This window comes from Desmodus rotundus, chromosome 9 (genome assembly GCF_022682495.2).
Source record: "Desmodus rotundus isolate HL8 chromosome 9, HLdesRot8A.1, whole genome shotgun sequence".
Classification (NCBI taxonomy): domain Eukaryota; kingdom Metazoa; phylum Chordata; class Mammalia; order Chiroptera; family Phyllostomidae; genus Desmodus; species Desmodus rotundus.
The window spans coordinates 80715085-80736618 of record NC_071395.1 but is presented as its reverse complement, the minus strand read 5'-3'; the positions used below and the strand labels follow the sequence as shown (position 1 = coordinate 80736618).

At 44.0% G+C, this 21534-nt stretch overlaps 1 protein-coding gene across 6 annotated transcripts in view; it reads right to left on the bottom strand.

Moving 5' to 3' along the window:
• Positions 1-4782: 4782 nt before the first annotated feature.
• Positions 4783-21534, bottom strand: part of NF1 (neurofibromin 1) — a 220448-nt gene continuing 203696 nt past the window's right edge. For 5 of the 6 annotated variants that reach the window (XM_053910986.2, XM_053910985.2, XM_053910983.2 and 2 more), the window contains 5 exons: positions 21291-21433; positions 20892-20938; positions 19433-19649; positions 8327-8443; positions 4783-6124 (listed from right to left, as the gene is read on the bottom strand). In XM_053910986.2, the coding sequence (XP_053766961.1) occupies positions 6087-6124; positions 8327-8443; positions 19433-19649; positions 20892-20938; positions 21291-21433 (562 nt within the window). In that variant the 3' untranslated portion in view covers positions 4783-6086. Of the gene's footprint in view, positions 6125-8321; positions 8444-16291; positions 16572-19432; positions 19650-20891; positions 20939-21290; positions 21434-21534 lie in introns of those variants that run through there. The other variant, XR_008425115.2, reaches the window with a different exon arrangement.

The following is a 21534-nucleotide window of genomic DNA, read 5'->3' as shown; positions in this document are numbered from 1 at the left end:
GCGGAAGTTAGGAAAGGTAATTAGGAGTCAGGACTTAGGCCCTGGCTGGTGCGGCCCAGTGCACTGAGCACCAGCCTGCGAGCCAAAAGTTGCGGGTTTGGTTCCCAGTCAGGACATGTGCCTGGGTTGCAGGCCTGGTCCCCAGCTGGGGGTGTGAGAGAGGCAACAAATCCATGTTTCTCTCCCTCTCTTTCTCCCTCCCTTCCCCCTCTCAAATAAATAAATAAATAAAGTTTTTTAAAAAAAGAGTCAGGCTTTGGAATCCCAAGATCTGCCTCCCATTCAGCCCTCTGACTCTGGAGTGCGAATGTCTCTGGGCCTCAGTTTTCCTATCTGTAAAGTGGGGACAGTAGTTCCTACCGTGCAGAGGCCCTACGGGGTTTTCGTGAACAAATGAGTGTAACGTGCCCCGTGATGTGCTGGCACGTGTGGCCTCTACTGTGGCAGCACAGCGAGGTTTAGAGCCAGACTAAACGGGGAGGCATTACTGACTTTCATTTATGGGCCTCGATGTCATCGGCCACGTTGTCTGGAACTGGGGCAGCATTCACACTTTCTTCCTGCTCACGACCTGCTGTTCTGTTTTTTTTAACCATGAATAATTCTCGTCCTGGAGGGGAAGAAGTTGGTGTGAACCCACTTGCCTTCTCAGCCGTCCCGAAATGCACACACTCGGACGCCAGAGCTCGCTGGCAGATGCAGCCAGGGCTGCTGGGGGTGCCCGGGCCCCGGCGGGGCTTGGCTGCGTCCAGCGTGAGCAGGATGACTTGAGACCTTGGCCCTCCTTGCTGGGAGGGGTGCCTGGGAATCCAGAGGTTTCACTGACTGCAGGTGCCCACCCAGAACCTTTTCTGACCCTTGGAAGGCAGCAGGACCAACCGATGGCTAACGATCCTTCCAGGATTCCGAGAAGAATGCCAACACCTTACTCATGCTATCCAGCCGGGCTCCAGATCCTCTCATCAGATGCGGAAAATGGCTCCTAAAGGTGGCTTTTGGCCAGGGCACCAGCATTTACCTCCAGGTTCCTTAGGTCTCACCCACCTGAAGTCCCCTCAGATAGGGGCCTTCCCTCGGTTTCAGCCTTCTCTGCTGCCCCCTGCTGCTGAAAAGAAAAACTCCTCTGCTTTCAGCACAGGCAATAAGCAGGCAGACCCTCTGCACTCAGATCCCTGCTCTGCCCTCTGCTCTGTAAGACGCAGCAGAACGGTAACGCGACCTACCACACTCTGTGACACACTTATTGAGCACTTATTGTCTCCCAGGGGTTTGTGTGGCATGGGCCTCGGTCCCAAGACAATGACTGCACTTGGAATTAATGAAATGCCTGGCTTGCTTTGCACATGGAGTTCCCTCTGCTTGTAATGCCCTCCCTTCCTCTCGGCCCCCTCCCCCCATAGCCATTCTTCAAATGCCACCTCCTCCAAGAAGTCTTCTGGAGTGAGCTGCCCTCACCCTCTGCTCTTAGAGAACTCCACTGGAGTATTTTCATGATGCTCAGTGACGCCTTCCCTATCCGCTGCCCCTTCCCTTGGACAAATTACGTGTCACCTCTGTGCCTCATATTTCTCACCTTAAAACAGAGGTAATTATAGCACCACGGAGTGGGGCTGCTGGGGACAGCAGAGCTAAGGTGTGGAAAGCCCTCGATGGCAGTGGCTGGCAGGCAGTGGGCCTCAGTAAGGGGGAGCTAGCTGTAAGAGGCCAGAGGAAGGGTCTCCCCTGCGGAAGGAGAAAGTGGAGATGCAGTTGCCAAGAGCCAAAGGTCTTCCTTTCAGCTGGGTCACCCAGGAGTACGGGCCTCAAATGGTAAAATCTGTTTTAAAAAGGTAAGTGTGCACACGCAAGACACCCGAGTGAATGTGCAGGGAGACACACTGGAGTCAGCTGACGAGAGCACAGCCCTGACGCTGATGTCAGCTCCCTTCTCGGTCTTGGGATGACCCCTCAGCACTGAGGTCCTCAGGAACAGAGACAGGGAGGCTCTGGAGTCTCGGCTTTACGGTCGGTCACTTCTCTCGGCTAGATTCCCACATACAGTATTTCTGGGTAGATGGTGTGGATATTTGGAAGGCTAGTGACTCGGAAAGAAGAGGCCACGTGTACCAGTGAGCTGTCACACCACACTCCTGACCGGCACCAAGTCTTAAATAAATCTTTGCTAATTTGACAGGTGAGAATGGTATTTCAGTTTAGGTCTGCATCTTTTTTGGGTACTAATGAGCGTGATGACCATCTCCGTCAAGTAGTCCCTAGCAGTTGGTACAGCATCTCCTTTCTGTGGGGTTTATGTCCTTTGCTTAGTTCTTTTTCTACTTGGGTCTTTTCTTAAAATTGATTTTTATGAAGTCTTTGTAATGAGAGCAATTTCCCCATTGGTTGGCCTTTAAATTCTAGGTGCACTATTTTTTTGGACGTGGGGCATTTCAATCTGTTAAGGTAGTCAACACGTAATCTCGAGGGTTTCCTCCACTGCGTTAGGGTAACGAGTCCTTCCCCGTTACGGGAGACTTTCATGTTCTCGGCCGACATTTCCAGCCCTCCACCTGCTGGGTGGTGAAGGATAGCTCTTGTGATTTTGTGCAGCTCTGTGACATGTTCTGGCAGAGATGTGACAGGAGTGATCGAACATCGGGCCTCAGGCCTTCAATGTTAGTGTAAGGCCCTCCAGTCTGGGAGCCACCGGCCACAAGTAACTATTTACACTTAGTTCAAACTTACTTTAACCCCCAGTCTAAATGTCCCAGTGGCTGTGGTGACGACACAGGTGTGAACAGTGCTGGCCTCCCAGGACTGGGCAGCACCGTCTGGTCTCTGCCCTTCTGCACAACCGTCGGTCCCTCTGGGGGCCTGACAGCAGAGCTGTTGTGGCTTTTAAACCACTAAAATTTGAGGGTTACTGGCGCTTTTATATAAACCATAGCATGATCTGGGCCTTTTTGCCTGTTCCATCCTACTCATCCAGTCTAATTACCATTATCACAGTTTTATGAAATACTAAAACATTTCTATGTTGCATGTCATAAGCAAAGTTTCCAACTAAGCTCCCAATTGTCCTTTCTTAGCTCTTTCTTGTTTATTCTATAAAGTGAACCCTTGGATCGTTTAGTTGGGACACGCTCTCACCCAGTAGGAATCTTGACAGGAGGTGGGGTTTCACTTGGGTGAAACTAGCTCTGAGATTCCGCTCCCGCACGCAGAGCCGCGGTCTGCCTCCACTCACTCGGCTCACATGTCCGTCTGCGGACAGGCGCTGTGGGGGCGGACTCGGCAGCACCAGCAGGAAAATAAAGACAACATGGGGACTTTCATACAGCAAAATTAATTCCTTTGTAAAGAATTGTACTTTATCTAGTGATTCCTTCCCTTCCCTACTCTTGTGGGGTTGAAATGGCCTTTGAAATATATCTTGTTTTTCTAAATGCACAAGGTAACAAAATACATCTTGGAAACATTACTGATATGTGAAAACTCGATCTGGATGAGAGCTTTCACCAGATCTTTACACACATCACCTCCAGCTCGGGAGGGATTTGCACGGGGTTGCTACTGTGAATGGGGCCTTTCCTCTACTGACCCTATTTACAGAGTTCTGCAACGACAGAGCCTCGTCGTGCAGCAGCCGGGCACCCAGCGCCTTGAATGGGGCACGGTGCCTGTATCTGGAGACCCGGGATGTATGTGACTGGGAAGACAGGGGCAGCTGATGATCATGACATTGTAATGAGCAGCTCTAGGGCCGGGTCGTCCCCCTGCCTCTGTGACCTCCTGACACAGTCCAGATTCCACAGCCCTATTTTCAACGGCTCAACAGGTGGATGCATCTCCCCCCAGGCAAAATTGTGGGCCATCTTTCAAGACCCAAATCCTCAACCATCAATCCCACCAGTCACTCTTCAACCACCAATCCCACCAGTCACTCTGCAACTGTCTGAGGACCCAGTCCACACCTTGGGACACTGTGGTCATTGGCTATGTGACTGTTTTCCTCACTAAACTGAGCTCACAGAGGGCAAAGGCCAACCTCCTTTCTTTTTTGCTTCTGCAACGCCTGGCGTAGGGCTTGGTGCAATTATAACCCATTGAAAATGTTTCTTTGAGCAAGTCAGCTGAGATGATGCCCGGTGACATTTTCTTCCCTTAAACATATTTAAGTTGAGCTCCCTGAACTTCTGACCAGGGACGGGCTGTATTAAGAAGATTCCAGCGTGACTTCCCTACTTTATATTGAGGAAGTGGCCCCCATGGGGGGCAGGTTCTGAACCCCGTAACCACACAGGCTTAATTCTCTTTATCAAGTCCAGCTTGACTCTCAGCAAGTGGCAGAGGACAAGGAAACATACTGCAGCACGGCCTTTTGGGGCTGCAGGTTCAGTCCCAGGCCCCTGTGGACCTGGCACAGACACTGGGTTTAACTGTGTCTTCAGGTCTTCACTTCCTGGTGAAGGCTCCCGTGTCAGAGAGAAGTTGGATCAAATCCATTCTTAGTTCTCTCCTGTTATGGCAGCTCAATTTCCAGTTCCAGTCCGGAGCCCTAAGAGGCTGAAGGAAAACTTTTTCTTCCCCTACATATTACACCAAAATTACTTATTTTACCTTTAGTTGAGAGAGGTCCGGGAAGTAGAAACCCACGGCGGGGTGGGAGGGGGGGCGAGGGGGAGGAGAACCCGTCATCCTTAGAAGAAAGGAAATGGCCCTAATGTTTCAAAAGGTCAGTGAGGAGTGGGGGAAGTGAGAAAACAGAGCTGATGCGTGTGAAGAAAGAACTCCCCACATCTTAGAGCAGATTGAATTTACATTTTACTTAAAAAAGGGGGGCAGGGAGTACATACACAGGGGGAAGTGGGGCGGGGACGACGATGACCTGAAAGAGGTTTCTACAGTTCCCCTGCAGTGACAGGTTCTGTCTGTCGGGCTACGCCTCTGCTGGCACACAGCTGCTTACATATTCACAAGGGTGTGGACCGGGGAACGAACTGCCCCGGGCTGGGTCCGATGGCAAGGAGAGGAAGTATTCATATACAATGTAAGTTTACAATACACGGCATCTTCTTTAAATGATGTAATGCAGTCGCGGGGAAAAAAGTCAACAATACTAACACGAGAATAATCAAATTTTTGTTTGTTATCCATGTACAGCAACTAACTGCTTTACAAAAAAGCAAAATAATACAATATATCATCACATGTATTTACAGGGTAGTAAATATACTTTTCTGTCAAATTTTACACAAACTATGTACAGGTGAATACACTGCATTAGAAAACGGTCTGGCTGACACTGGAGTGAATTCTGTGTGAGTCCGCTGCGTGACACCGAGTAAGACCTGCCGCATTATGCCAGGGGGCAAGGGCACAGTGTGAAAACAAACCCCCCAAACCCCAAAACAAAATGGAAAAACCCTAAAGCCCACCAAGCAGGAAGGGCAGCTGGCTTCCACTGTGCGCCCCAGTGTCCCCCTTCTGTGGGGCGGAAGCGGACCGCGCACGGGGGGGGGGCCTGCCAGAGCCAGCAGCCAGGGATGGACGGTGCGCGGGTGCTGGCGGACAAGGACAGAGCGCTTGCCACTCTCCCCCGAGGCTACTGCACCGTGTTCTCCACGCTGGCAAACGAGGGCACGACCTGGGGCTGGAGCAGTGACAAAATAGGTACATTATGCAAAACACATACGTGAGGAGCTAATGTTTTCCTCTTTAAAATGGGAAAAAAGACAAAAACAACAACAACAACAACAAAGAATAAAAAGTCTGGGAAACCATCCACAAACGAAAAGCACATGACCTGTAATGTTCTCTATAACACATCAGATTTTGCAAAACGGGCAACTGTGTCTGAATGTCAGAATTTCTCGTGCCGATTATAGTTATGAGGCCCAAAAAGTATCTCCTTTCTCAGGGGAAGCATACTGGTGAGAGATTTGTCGTTCATTTTAATTATTTGGAAAGTAGGTTTTCCTCTGAAGTCAGAAGTGCCTTACACAAGGAGAATTTCAAACTCGGTGAGTCTCCCATCTCAGGACGCACGGTCAAAAGCACTCCTGCGGTCCAAAGGCGGCTCGGTTTTGATTTGTGCAGCGCTGATCATTTCATGAGGCGCTTCGAGTGAATTCATTCCATTCACACACTAGAGGCAAATAATGAGTACGTTTAAGAAATATCATACCTCGGAAAACTTGTTTACGGAAAAGTATTTTTAACAGCAAGCCTTTGGAGTTTATCTATTTTGATGGGAGAAGCAAAATAGCATAACAATGCCTGCTGTCATATGCACCAAATCCCCCCAAAAAGAGGAAAACCAGGGAACCCACATGACTAAAGGCTCACATTTGCTTCTATTTCAGGAGCCAAGGGGGTGAGACCTCCCCCAGAAGCACCGGGTGTGCGAGAACCCAGGCCTGTGCAGCAGCTCGGCACCCTTGGCACTGGGCTGCTAAGGACCTACTTCTAAACAGTTCTAGTCTTAGCTTCTTCATGGTCTTAGTTGCTCTGTTATTATAAACATTCTATTCTAATGCAGACTCTACAACAGTTAAAAACAAAAGTTTAGTTGATTGTACCTGTCTTCAGTACTTTCCAATATGCCAAAATACCTACTAGTACTAAGGTGTTTTTCCCTTTTATTTTGGCAAATGGTTCTTTTCCCAGGACTGTAAACAAATTAAAAAGATTAAATTCTTGTTATTTCTGAATATCAAAAGCAATTTTATTTACATGAACATATTACATTGTTACTGTGTGGATAAATGTGAAATGTGTTATATTATTAAAATCAGAACACTTACAGGTACCATTATTTATTGATTTAGCTGTGGAATTTAATTCACTGGAATCTATTTATGAAATAGCACTACTGGAAACTGCCCCCTCCCCTGGGTTCCTCTCCCCTCCTGAAGCCATTACGTCTTAAAATATGAAGGGAACCTGGAACTAGGGGGTAGTATCTTTTTGTAATAAATATGTTTTAGTCCTAAATGACAACATCCCAAACACTAATATGCTCTCTGCAGTCAAATCAGTTTGCCCACTGCGGGCACCCCAGAGAAACCGGATCTGCGTCACCATGGAAACCCCAGCCATCACGGTCCCTCCCACGCGTGTAGCAGCACCTCTGCCGGCTCTCTAGTGGCGCACCAGGTAGGCTAGTCTTTTCACACTGATCACATGCGATTCCGTCACACACAAGCCAAATGTTTTGCTACAGAGATTCCTGATTCTTTTCGAGGGAAGGGGGAAGAATACAAGACATTTAAACTATATTTTATCAAAGACGTTTGTTAATATACATCTTATCCCGTTTCTGGGGAAATTACTGAACAAAATAAAAGCAACAGCTACTCAAAAAGCTGCGTACCATTCCACTTCGCCACGGAGCTAATGCGGACTTTCTATAAAGTTACCTCGTAGGAGCAATTTTCAACACTGTTCACTGGTTGCCCTGCTCGGAATTATTTAGTGAAGAGGAGGAGGAGGGGAAAAATGTATAATTACTATACTTAGTATAGTTTGGGCTTACAAAAGCAAAAAACAACAACCGTTAGCATATTTAAAGATTAAAAGATAATCAGCTGGAAAAAAATAAACTAGTTCGAATGACTGAGTTTGGATCAGGCCTCAGAACCCTTTGCTTTAATTCAGTAATGTTAAGATATACGTGGTCACACTTATTTTCTTGTAATTATTGCTAATACTGAAGTGTTAGTATTTCTTAAGAACCCACTACAAAACAGAAATCCCTCCACCCCTCAAAGTACCGTGCCTGTGGCTTTATGGCGTGAGGTCACTGAGGCTTGACCTCTATGGTTCCTTCAGTTTTGTAGGGTAAAAAAAAAGTCCACAGCTAAAAGATTAAGTATACTGGGGTTATCATAATGTTTCTCCCATAAACCTCCACCTTGAAAAGTGTGTAAATAAGGCTAACACTTTACTTTGCATGATGAGGGAAACAGAAGGCAGAGCTCTGTGCAAATGGCTGTCACAGCTGGCCAGCAGTAGCAGTGAGGACCCATCCTCTCTCACACTGGGATGCTCTCAGTGCAAGTGTCCTGACCTCCCACTTTCTTTGAAGCCGTTCTGAACACTTGCTTAAACAGACACACCAAAAGTAGGAGGAAAGAAGTTAAAGAAAAAGCAGCATTAAATTTAGGCAATGCTTCCAAGAATGGATCACCCGGCAACATGGCAGACGGACAGACGGGCTCTTTACAAAAGTGAGGTGCAGCATCACAGCACGGTGGTGATGGGGTCACTAGTGAAGAGCCCGTGGAAGTTAAGTCTCCTTGAACAAGGAAAGAAAGAAGGCTTCACACGATCTTCTTAATGCTATTACGTTTGAAACTGCCAGTGCTTCTTTGCTTCTGCACTTGGCTTGCGGATCCATGGCGAGTCCGTCCACTGTTACAGTGCCCGGTGGTCGGGGAGAGTTCCACGTTCTCCTTGTCGATTCCTGGGGAGAAGCAGAGTGGCCGGTTACTCCCTCTCTGGTGCTGAGCTCCAGGACTGGATCTCATGACTTGTATACAAGCCACAACCTGGGAGGACTGTTTTTGCATATTTCATTTTAATAGTTAACTGCTGGACTGTTTACAAAAACCTGTCACACAGAAAGCCTCACAGTTCGGTAAGCGAGTTTTGCTATCACAGCAGAGAAAAAGCAGAAGGAAAAAAAACCAACACAAGAAGTTGCTAGAGGCAGGCAGGCTTGAGCTGAATGAAAGGCTGGCAGCGGCTAGGGGAGACGAGAAGTCCCTCCAAATCATACAGAAGCTTTTAGCAGAGGTCAGCTTCTAGCCACGTATCTCCACTGGGGCTTATACACAGAATATACATACTCTCCAGTTGCAGAAGACACTGAAATTCACCATTGCAAAAGAAAAGGCAGATGCTTTTGATTTTTTTAATCATAGTGCCTGTCCAAAAGGAACTCAAATATTTACAGAGAAAGTAATACACTATCACAAAGGTCACACTGTAGAATCTCCTCTTTGACCTTCTCTTTCCAACCATGGCAAGTCATCACGTTCTGCACCTTCAACAGATGCCATCCCCTCCTCTCGGGGAGATTAAGCCTCCCAACGGGGGCTCTGCAATGCACTCAACAAATAACCTAAGTCCTGCCTTCATGACAGTAACCAGAACAAAAACAACAGGCTGTTTGCCCTGCAGATGCGCAAAGACTGCAGATCAGACAGGTCACAGCATAGTGGCCACCCACCTCCGGGAAGCAGCGACTGAAAAGAGAGCATGAGGGCTGCTGGCGATGTTCTGTTCCTTGATCTGCATGCTGCATTTTTAAGTGTGTTTACTTCTTAAAAGATCATTAGATTGTAAACTTATGATCTTTGCACTTTCCTGTCTGTTACACGTCAATAAAGCTTACCAAAATAATCGCACTGATTACACCCACCTTTAGCGTAGCCACTGGTGGGAAAGCAAATAGCTGGAGAGCATGTTAGCAGTTTGTACCAAAATGTAAAGTACTGATTGATATTTACTGATAGGAGATAACCATAATTTAGGAGTAGGGCGGAAAAAGGCTGGGGAAACATTTGCTAAAATATGCTATTTCTGGATGGTGTTATTTCAGGTAATTTTTTACTTTATTCTTATCTATACTGTTTGAACTTTAAAATAAACATTAAATTTGAGAATGGAAAAATTTTCATTTTTGGATGAAAAGTAGTGTTTCAAATCTAAAACTTTATGTTCTAGAAAATGTACACAGACCCATTCATCTACTTGTTGGCTCCTGAACAGGACACAGATTTGCAGTGACTGCCTTCTAGGACCATACAGCCTTTACCTGAACTCAGCCTTGAATTCGCGTCAGAGCAAAAGGCGTCTACCTGCAGGCACGGGGCTGACTTACACAGGCTCGGGAGAGCTCTGCTGTCTTGAACTTATCGAAGGAACCTGGGCACCTGCAGGTGTTTGTTGATGAGTTACAGCTCAGCAACACTTCTCCAGGAAGGAGCCAAGCATAATCTTTAAGTCTGTTCTATTCTAATCTAATCACATGTGGGAAAAGATGAAGGTTAGTTCACAGAACTTTTCTCTGGGTAACAGGATTCTGGATGATTTTTCATTCTCTTCTGCATATAAATTTGCATCTTCTCCAGAACTATTTAAAAAAGAAACATCAAAATCGAAAGCAGGCCGCTCATCTCCTGAAAGGGCCCCTGAACTTGTTTGTGCGGGCTCTTTATATTGCCTTGCCTATCTCTACAGGATAAAATTCAATCCGTATTTATTCTCACCTGTTTCCTTCCTGATGCATTCTTCTGCCTCCTGCCGGAACTACTTTCTCCTTTTTCCTTCCTGATTTTCTGGGGCATTCAGGTTTATTACATTCTGACTATGCTATCACAACTTGTATATGTCTTATTTTGTCTACTCGAATAAAAGCACCAGAAGGGAAAAGATCGTTTAAAAAGATTCATTTTTGTTTTGCTCTAAGACCTCGCTGATGTCATTTTTGGTAATACTGGTTGCACTGAATGTTTCACATTAAAATGTGATGGCTGTAATTCAGAGCCAAAAAGCACACAACCCCTGATCTCCAGGGGTTAGTGCCATATTTTCTGAAAAAGACAATTTTTTAAGAAGCTTCCTCCATCTGAAGATCCTCTGTCATGAACTTAGCAGTGCATTTGACTTTCCACTTCCTAAATGTGCATGTGGCCTACAAGGTCAAGCCTACAAGTGCTTTTCTGGGGTCACTGTAATAGGAAATAAGATTCTGGGAAAAGTAGGACTTTTAAAAGATAGGAGTCTGAAACAATTAGGTGATGGCCATGGAGAGAGATACAGCGTGCAACCACTAGGAGGGCCTGTGGCCGTCTGCCGGCAACCTGCTGCCCGGGCTCTCTTGTGCAGCCACCTTTGGTGCAGCCTTGCTGCTGCTGGACAGTGGCTCACCCTGGGAGGACAGCAGTCATCACACTGCAAGGTGGCAATGCTTCTATCTGAGAACAATGGCCTGCTCAAGGACATTAAGGATTAAGATGACATACATTGTAGTTACAGCACTGGCCGGCTAGCTCAGTTGGTTAGAGCGCTGTCCTGCTACACCAAGGTTGCAGGTTCGATCCCTGGTCATGGCACACACAAGAATCAACCAATGCATACATCAATAAGTAGAACAACAAATAGATCTCTCTCTCTAAAAATCAATCAATAAATATTTTTTAAAAAATTGTAGTTACATAGATTCAGTCACTAGGGTGAAGGCAAATTCAAAGAAATACTAAGAATATTCCATTTTCTGTTTTATTAAGCAAATAACCTTCATACAGCTAAATAAAAACAATTAAAAGCCTTATTTATCTTTTGTTAAATTTTAAGGGTAAAAAAATAAGCCACAACATTTTACACATACCATGACCTCAATTATATAAAGAAAAGCAACTGGAAAGCGATGCACCAAAATGTTAATAGCGATTGTCTTAAGAGTGGTGGAATTATGCATGTTTTTCTTCTATTTTTCTCCTAATGAGCACATGTTCCTTTTAATTAAAAATGTTACAGTATCACTGACTTAGCCCTGTCATTCACAGCACAAAGCTTCACGCTACGTTGAGGTTCTACTTCTACTGTCCAATTCAATTTTCATCTCAATCCAGTTCTTGTTTTTGTGTGTGTTTTCTTCCTACTTGGTGGCCCAACTCTACAAGTCACACACAGGTAAATGTGGCGTGGCTGTGATTCCTAAGTGCAACTTCACAGCGAGAAGGTTTTACATTAAGGATCAAAGCTGACATACAAATACTGGGGGGTCACTTTAAAGTAAAACGCGTACTATACTTATACCAAAATACAGCCCCTTGAAAAAGTCAAGTTGCGTGGAACAGGATGGTGGTAGAAAGATCAGGGTGTCGGATTATGGCATTTAGGGTTCTAAGCATCATTCTCACTTTGGAGAATGTGGGCTTCTTATTACCCTCTAAAATCACATCTAGAAACCTCTCTAGAAGTTGGTGAAGGATTTGGTTTCAGCATCCTATAGGAAAACTTCTCAATCATCGGCCGGACCACTCAGGTGGAGACAGACCACCCGTACTGGTACCTGCTGTTCTTGCCAAGGCTTCTCTGAGGCCTCGCATTCTGGTCTCTTATGCCCCTGTGCACTGGCTCTCCCTTCTGACCCTCAGAGGGTACAAAAGCAAAAGTCCATGAGGTGGCAGAAACCCAGGGGTGACCACCCAAAGGATATAAAGGTAAAAATGCATGTGGTTCTGACTTGCTAGTTCAAATCCTCCCCCCCCCCCCCGAATGCTGTGGTCAAACATATATGGCCGGTTACGACCACACGGGGCCGAGGAAGCTGGGGCCTCCTACAGGAGGGTATAAACAAGCACTGAGCTTCAATGCATTGTGGTGGCTATAGATAGAGAGAAAATACTAAATAAAAGGCGTTTTGGACAAAACTTAGTGAACTGAGTAAATGGGAAAAGCAGTAGATTACATTTCAGTTGTTTGGGTCACATGTCTGTTTCCTCTGCTCGAACACGAGTTCCTTGAAGGCAGGTATCGGGGTTTGTTTATTCTGACAACCAGGGATATAGATCCAGCCTGACAAACAATTAAAACAATTTTCTAAAATTCCTTTATTTTTTTAAAACACCAAAATGGTTTCCCAAACTAGAAGCTAAGGTTTTCATGACATAAGAACAAGGACTGGATCCCTTTCAGCTCTGGAGGAGCTGAGGAGAACGGGTCAGGCGACCTGAGAGAAGTTGCAGAGCGCCCAACACTAACCAACCCCCACCGCCCGCTGGGCCTGCTCTGCTGCCCGTTTAATGGGCGAGCCTGCTCGGAAAGTCTTACTACACGTGTGAGAAGGAGGACATGTCAGAAGACCCAGGTCTGAGTCTTGGATGGGTCACCACTCTTATCTGGCTGTTAGAGCGGCCACTATAGTAGAGCACGTGTGTCTACTTCAAAGGGTCTTTAGAAGGATCAGATAATCGACGTGAAGACTTCGCACACAGACAACGTAACGACTGTATAAATTAAGATTCCCCTAACACCTGAAATAAAAGAGACCAAGTGATGTACTGAAAGGAGTTTAGGAACAAATGCATAGAGCTTCAATTTTACACTAGAATTTGTAAAATTACTGAAGCTAATGTAAATAAGCACAAAAATTAATAAATCTTCTTAGAGGAAAAGGCAACTGTAGCTTCTTATGCTATAGTATATACATTCATGGACATGTATTAAATATATATTTAGAAATATTTGTATTTTGAGCTAGAAGTACAAAATAGTAACTGTAATAATTAAAAAAATTAATGGACTTACATCACTTGCCAACACTTCTTTTTCTACGAGGTCTGATCTTTCTACATAATAATTATAAAAGAGTAAAAGAAAGAAAAGGCATCTTTTATAAAGTAGACATGAGTGTATCACATTTTTCCCTCTTAGTGCTTAGAGATAAGTAAAGACCATATTCCTTTTTTTAAAAAAAACATGGGTGACAAAGTGGATAGCCAGTGTTAATTTGTAAGGAAACACTGAGGTTAGTTTTATATTTGGGGAAAACTCTTCCTCAAACTACATAGCCTGCTTTCTCTTTTAACTCTCCCCAGGGTTCCTTGCACACATGCCCGTGTTAGCCCAGGGCTGGTACTGCATCTTCAGTGTTTGGGGGAGAGGGAGCAGCTCCTCCTCAGTCTCCTTGTCGAAGGCAGGGCACAGGGTGCTGCAGAGTCAGTAAGCATCCAGACCTTGAAGCAGAGCCTTTAGAGTCCCTCAGGCGCTAAGCCAGACTGTGCTTTCAGGGGCTGCTGAATGAGGTCTCATGCTGAGTGCCCAAGACGAGAGCGAGGAAAGCAGTGTTTCGTGCAAAGGCGACGGCAGTAAAGGGTACCTTGATGAGGAAACAGCTGCATGAAAACTGCTGATTTAGAGCAAGGCAGAGAGGCTTCACAGACACAGAATGGAAGAAAAAACAAAAGTGAGTGATGTCCTTAAGATTCTTAACAAGGGTGAAATATGATTAGATACTGGATAATTATGATGTTCCCTGGTTTTCAAAAGGAATCTGGTTTTAATTACTGAACTTTGATCATTAATTTCCTAAATATTACACTCTGTGAATAAGTGGTAGAATTTACAATTTTATAGATAGCTGTGTTTTCACCATCATTACTACAATTTAGAATTTTAGTTTAAATCAAGAATTAAACAGAATAAAAAATTGGCAGAAATTACATCAAGCAATTCTTCAGTTTATAATTATTTTCCTCCCTTAAATATAGGGCAATATCAAAAAAAAAAAGAAGAAAAATAAATCAAGGACTCACCAAATAAAGGTCTGCAGATACCATAAGCAGTTCCCTAAAGATCTCTGAGACGATTTGAATGTTTTAAGTAGTCTCAAAGTAAGTTTCTTCTAGAGGGAGACATTTTAACCCCGGGAAACACACCGGGAGTGTTGCTGACTCGGAGCTAGTTCTGCAGCCCATCTGAGACCTTCCAGGGTGGGCTCCAGACCACCGCAGTACTGCAAGCTGCGGTTGTTCTGCGGGTGCGGCCGCTGGCCTTCAGCTGTGAAGAGCGCAACGTCTGCACCGCACGGCACGACAGAGCGGAGTGCACGCAGTGCACAAGGCTCAGAGAGACGGTTCTGATGAACCACCGCTGCGCACACGGCCGCCTGCACTGCCGGTCTGGGAAGGTGTGCACCTCCCGGCTGACCCACTGGGCTTCCCAGGAGGGAGGCCTGCACTACAGAAGCAAAGGGAGTAGATAATGGACAGGCCTGGACACAGCTCCAAAATACAGAGAAAGAAGTGATTTGAAACAAAACTCGATTCAATAGATCTTTGCTCCAAAAAATAAAAAATAAAAAAAATAAAGATTTTTTTCTAGTAAAAAGTATTTAAAATAGATCACAGGCTTTTTAAAAAAATTGTAACACCTCACATTTTTTTTTGTGGTAAAAAATATATTATAAAATTGTTGCCATAATTATTACCTGATTCTTCCAAACAAATACCCCTTTGCTGTCAAAATACTTTATAATACAAGGTACAACATGACAAGTACCACCAAACACATCACAACAGTTACTTGTGTACACTTCACAGTTGTTACTGTTCTAAAGGCTACTGACTGTCTGAGGGCGGGTGTCCGTTCTACTAGCTCCCCCGTTCCCTTGGGTCTAGCAGAGTCCCTCGTGTATAGTAAGCAATGAATGTCCATGGCATTAATATCTGGAATTTCGGTTACCTCCTACAGAGCACTGTGGTGTTGCTCTTGTACTTAAAAGTCAAGTAACTGTGTGGACACAGAGCTGTAATCAGAAAGAAGTAACTTCGGCTCCAAACTCGATACTGAGATCCACAGGAAAAGGCTGTCAAATCTTTGGTGCCCTGGGTCTTCCCTCTTTCAACGTCCCGGGGTGCCTAGCGTACACCTACCAAATAGGTGTTCGAATGTTTATTGGGTTAAATTACAGTGTGAAAAATATTAGGAGACCCTGGTAAATCACAAATTAAACCTCGCACTGGAAATGGAGCGAACTGACTTCTTTTTGGTGCGTACTAAGTCCGCACAGTTCCATCTCCACTTCTGTTTCTGGTGCACTTGCTGTTAAAGACGCAGGGATGATGCACTTGACATGGCTTTAAAAAAAGGCTTTACTGCTCCTCATCTCAAAGAGCCACTCCTGGCTTGGCCTTAAGCAAAAGAAAGTCCCATATACATTTTTAGGTAGATAGGGTTTATTTTCTAGTTTTAACCTTGGTTCTCCAACTCATGTACATCCAGCTCAGCTACAGTGGTTCTAACAATGGGTCATAATGTCCAATTTGAAATATTTTTATGTGTCATAGAGTAAATGTTACGCCTTCTCTTCAGGATTCTTTTAGAGGCATTTGGGAAAATCTAAAGAGGCAAAGTTTTATGTACATTCAGCTAAAAGGACCACACTTAAGTAATTTATAGGCACTAAACTCGGAATACTATCCACCGGCTCCCCTGAGGCCAAGTTCAATTTCTACCAGGGAGGGAGTCAGAAGAGTCATTTATGCATTTTCAAATATGGATTTATAAAACAGCCCTCTTTGTGGTAAGGGGAGAGATAAGAGGGCTATGATAATTTGTCAAGAAGAATGCATTTTCAGAGACAACTGCTTTATGTAAGTGACCGTCACTTCCTCAAAAGCTGGTGACGGATGAATTACCACCCAAATTTTAATTTAAATAATTTAATTTAACTTAAGGAACTTAAGTAAGCATGAATTTAATGCTTGGGGGTTGGGGTGGGATTTCATGAATTTCTTACCTAGCTGATGTAACTGCAGACAATGTTGGCAACCGCAAGAAAATACAGCTTAGTGGCTGGCCCCGCTAAGCACCAGGCATCTAGAAAGCAGACTCTTCCATCGACATGGAAAGTTTGCAGCAAAAAGCTGAGCTGTGTGCGGGTCCGCAACTTCAGCTTTTTCATACAGGGCGACAAAATGTTCACCTGCTTAAAGTCAGTAGACCGGGCATGGGTTGACGTCGAGTAATTTGATAACAAACCATGCAGAGCTTTCTGAAACATTTCTGCTGGGACTTGGCTGAGGGGAGTGGAGAAAGAAAAATATTCGGGTTTCTATACAGCTAAACAGCAAAGCTGAAATGCTGGACTGAGTTAGGAATCTGGCTAAGATTCATCATTTCTTTTATCCCATTGATATCAGCTAACTCAGCTCCATAAATTGAGGAGATAAGGGTATACGATTACATGGAGCTAAAGATATAAAGCAGTACAACTGATTACAAACAAAGTATTAACTCTTACACGAGGTATTGCAGGAGAGCACATAACAAAAACACAGTGATTTGGTGCAGAAATAAATCAGGATCCTTTCATGGAGAGGATGAGCCCACAATTTAGAGATAAAAATGGGTTTTGTGGGAGAATAGTCACTATTGAAAAGATAAACCTTTTCTCCAAAAACATGTAGGAAAATAACCTGGCAAACCAAAGGACACACAATTTACAATTTAGAGACTGGAAATGCTGAATACTGGGGCGTAGCAGGCTATTCAAGTGGCCGTCTTTGGAGAACCACTGGAGGTGAAACCACTGGTTTAAAATGTAACCAAAACTGTGCACGCTATTCTCCCATTTTTATAAACAATGCTAAATAAGAGCTTGTAGAATAGGGCTATTAAAAAAAAAAAGGCAAATGATATGGTTAATGTCCAATCAATACAGAACATAAGCAATTAATCAACTACCAGGGAATCTGTTCTGGTACCTTTATTCTCAGCCTGATTATTTTATTGTTTCCATTAATGGGCAAAGATGGGCAGCAATCCCCTTAGTAAATATCTGGGTAAAAAAAAAAGAGTTAAATAAAAACCTAACTAATCATTTTGACAGGTTTAACACCACTTTAGCAGCCGAAGAGGCAAAACTTTGCTCAAAATGAACAAACTTTAAAAACAAGAGAACCAATATGGGCAGTCTATGAATTTCCTCATTGTTGTCATTATAAACAACAAATAACCCAGAAAACAGCTCTATAGAGAAAAGGAGTGGTGGACTTAATATAAGGTAGATGGAAGTAACGAGACAGCAATAAACAGACAAATGAAAAAAGAAAGGAAGGGCAGGAAGAAAAAGATACACACATGACAGTTACAGAAAGCAATGAATGTGGTAGAGAGAACGCTGGTCTTGGTTCTAGATAAGAACTGCATGAGAAGGCAATTAATTTAGCTCTTCCAAACCTCAGTCTCCCCACTGCACACAGCATTGTGAGCCTAGAACAAAGTAACCCCTACAGTCCCCGCAGCTCCAAAATGCTGAGGTTTTAAAGGGTGGGAGCAGTGGTGAGGGAAATTAACTCAGAGGCTGCGACATATAGAAGAAAGACGATGTTAAGTTTTGCCCTCGCTTTAGCAGTTGAAACACCACTAACGAAGCAAGAGCACTGGTGTATCCGAGGGCAGTGCTCTCAAACCCTAGTGTGCGCAAGAGCCACCGGGCGCTAATGAAACTACAGATTGCTGGCTGGGACTCCAGCCGTTGCGTTTCTAACAAGCTCCCAAATGGTGCTGCTGATCAAGGACCACACTTGGAGAAACACTGTCCTAGGGAATGAGTGGCAGAGGGCAAGTGAACACTGTTATATGGGGGGCGGGGGCGGGGAACGCTGGCCAGCGTTGTTTTACTTCTTGCTGGTGGTGGGCTGGGTGGTGGGCTGGGCGGTGGAGGTGTTGGTGCACAGCTTGACAAGGCACAGTGCGAGGACTGACAAATAAATGCCGGATCAATTAATTTGTTTCTTTTGCTGACCAAAGCTTAATAGGTAAATATAGCTATTTAATATAATGGCTTATAACATGGATTGGATATCTGCCAAGTTCTTCAGAAGCTTCAGATTTATATGTTTAAATGTTCACACAAAGCTGGGGTTATAACCCTGGGATGCTGTAATATAGGGATCTTGAACATCACAAAATAGCTGCAATACATCACTTGACTTTTAACAAGAAAATCCATGCTAACACTTAAAAGAACTATGCATAGTAACCTTCCTTACAGAATGAGGTGCTTTATAAGTAAACTTTTCAAATAATGGAACTTTGAACACACAACCTTAAAAACATTTTAGAAAGGTATCTTTCTGAATAGAAAATATGACGGTAACAGAAGCTTTCCCTCCTCACGCACGGTCACTGTAACATACCACAGCAGCAGTGCTAGAGGCAGTAACGCCTCCAGGGCCGACCGGAGCTGCCCGAAAGCACTCCCTCGGGCACCGACGGGCCGGCAGGCGCGCCACTTCTGCCGGCTCGTTTACCTCCGCCCGCTGCGCTATTAGCTGCTCTTTCTCAGCAGCTCTGCCTTTTAGTTGCATGTGGAATTGGTGCACTTTTCCCACTTGGACCTAAGGGTGACTCCACAGTAAGGAACCTGCTTACGGGCTTTAAGATGTTATCTCCTTGAGATGGCTTTCTTGTCTGGTTGTTTCTTTGCTCCTACCTTTTCAGGTTGGTGTCTAGATGGCGGAGTCGTTACTGGCAGCAGGGAAGTGGGGTACCAATACACTTCGTGTGTTTTTGGATACAGTGTGCGGTATCAGCGACCCAGACACCCTTAGGGCAAGGTTAGTACATCTAGTAAGGGAATTATAATCTAAACAACAAACAACCTTGGGTTGCTCTTCCTGCCCAAACTCTTATCAACCTTGAACACTACGTATGTGAACACTCTAAACATCCCACTGTCTTATGTATAACTGTTTGAAAGTAGAAAGCTTTATAGAATAACAAAATTCCAGTCAGCTACAAGGAAAAGAAGAAATGTAAAGTAAACCTCATGACAAAAAGGAGCAAAAACTGCTTAAACTGATAACAAGGGAATTCCTAATGTTGGTATATTAATATTATTGTTCAGATTTACATAAAGATGACATTTACTGACCTGGGGAATGCTGGGAAGTTGCAAGTGAGGTCATGGAATTAGAAAGGTTAAGGTTAGCAGTGATACTAAGCTGGCTCTGCACTGCAGGAGGATAAGGAGATGTGGGTGTCAGGAGGGACTCCTCACTGGTTTCTTCATCAATTCCAGGCAAATACGTGTCAATCAAGGCATCAAGAAACTTAACAATAAGCTCAGCATAGTCTGGGATTTGTGTTTGCTGTAATGGAAAATAGGAAATTATTTTAGCTCCATTTTTTTCCCCCTAAATCCCCTTTGAAGCCAAAAATGATTAATTCAATTTTCATTTTGGGCTTAATTTACTATTTTCTCTTCCTTTGTTTTACAGATCATTTAAAAAGGGGGTGGGGTAAAATTTACAGACTACGAAGGGACCCACAGTTGGGAATTTTACTTGGCTTACACTTCCAGACTCCAGGTGAACCTGCCATTACTGAAGGCCATGCACAAAGGCTGAATTAATCCTGAGACAATACAATGATCAGGAATGACGTCCAGTCCACTTTCCAACAGAGAAAATGGGCCCAGCGCCACCATTCCGGCTCCCTGGAGAGACTCCCTGTGCCGGGCTCCGAGGGTTACTTGCAATCGAATTACAGAAGCTCCTCCATGATACACTTATCTCTGTGTACACTTAGGCCCATTTTTTAATGACAACCTTCACATATCATGAGACATTCAGTGATAACTAAACAACATAAATTAAATTCCCAATTCTTAAAACTAGAACAAGGTTTCTAATTCATATTGATTTAGCACCGTTGTATCTACGACACTGCCCTAGGAACTGTGGGGGGGGGGTGAGGGGGTGGAGGTGGGAGGGGCAAGAAACAGACATCCTGCCTTCAAGGAACCTCAGTCAATTTGGAGATCTGTAATTAAATACACATTATCTAGCACTGTATCAACTAATGCCAATCAGAGAACAAACTGAATAGGAGCAAATGAGGATACATTCAAGAACGAATAAATCCAATCCAACAAGTTGGGAGGGAAAATACTTATGTGAGGTAAGATTTTTTTTTTTTTTTGCATTATGTAATTTTTTAAAAAATTGGGATCTAATTGATAATATGTACAACATTAATTTCAGGTCATGAGGTAGATTTAACTACAGGTAATGCTCCTTCCTAATTACAAGACACTGAAGTGTGTGCATCAGCCTCATCCAGTACATGAGGGACGGAGGGCAGAGAAGTTTACGGAGGTCCATCATTCCCTTCTGAAAAGTCCAGCGTAAGCCGAACTGAGTTGTTTTCTATAAAAACTAATACAGAAACATATTAAAGGCGCTGTCATGTGGTGGACATTTCTATAAAAATTATATATGTGTTTACAGTGAATCATCATTCTGGGTTTAGTATATTGTGTGTTCTTAACGTGGGCACACTGATGTGAACAAAAACTTTCCTTTTGTCAAGAGAAAAATATTTTTTCTTACCTTTGAAAAGGGTCCTGCAAACCGCCACAAGCCATTAAACCCAAAACCTGCAACAAATCAAATGTTACTCTTATAACAAGCATGAGACTCTTTTAATCTTAACATCATGAACATAGTTGACGACACAGAAAACCATACCCACACTGAACAGAGTTTTCGAACGTGTCCGAGTAGACTAAACTCACTTAACATCAACTCAGTGTAAAACCGTATTTTAATTTTAAAGAGTTGTCAACCAGCTATTTACTGAAGGTAAAATTAAGAGAGTCAGGAAAGAGCACACGGAGAGAGCAGCATAAACGAGACCACCCCTTATGAGGAATCCCTTAGTCAGTGCCTTCCGTAACAGCACACACTTAGCAAGCGCGCCGCCACCCTCCTGCCCGAACACCTATTTACTTTGCAGGTAAGATGTCTGGTACTGTGGAGGGGATTCTTCGTGGTACACCACACTCTGCACAATTCCATGAATTGGATTTAACAAATTTGGATCTTGGCATAACGACAGTAGGGTGTTGATCTTAGAGTCCAACAAATTGTGCCTAAAAAAACAAAAATCAACAAAGGAACATTTCAAAGAAAAATGAAATGAAACTGTACACTGAAAAACATATATATTCCCCAGAACCATGTGATAAAAGTG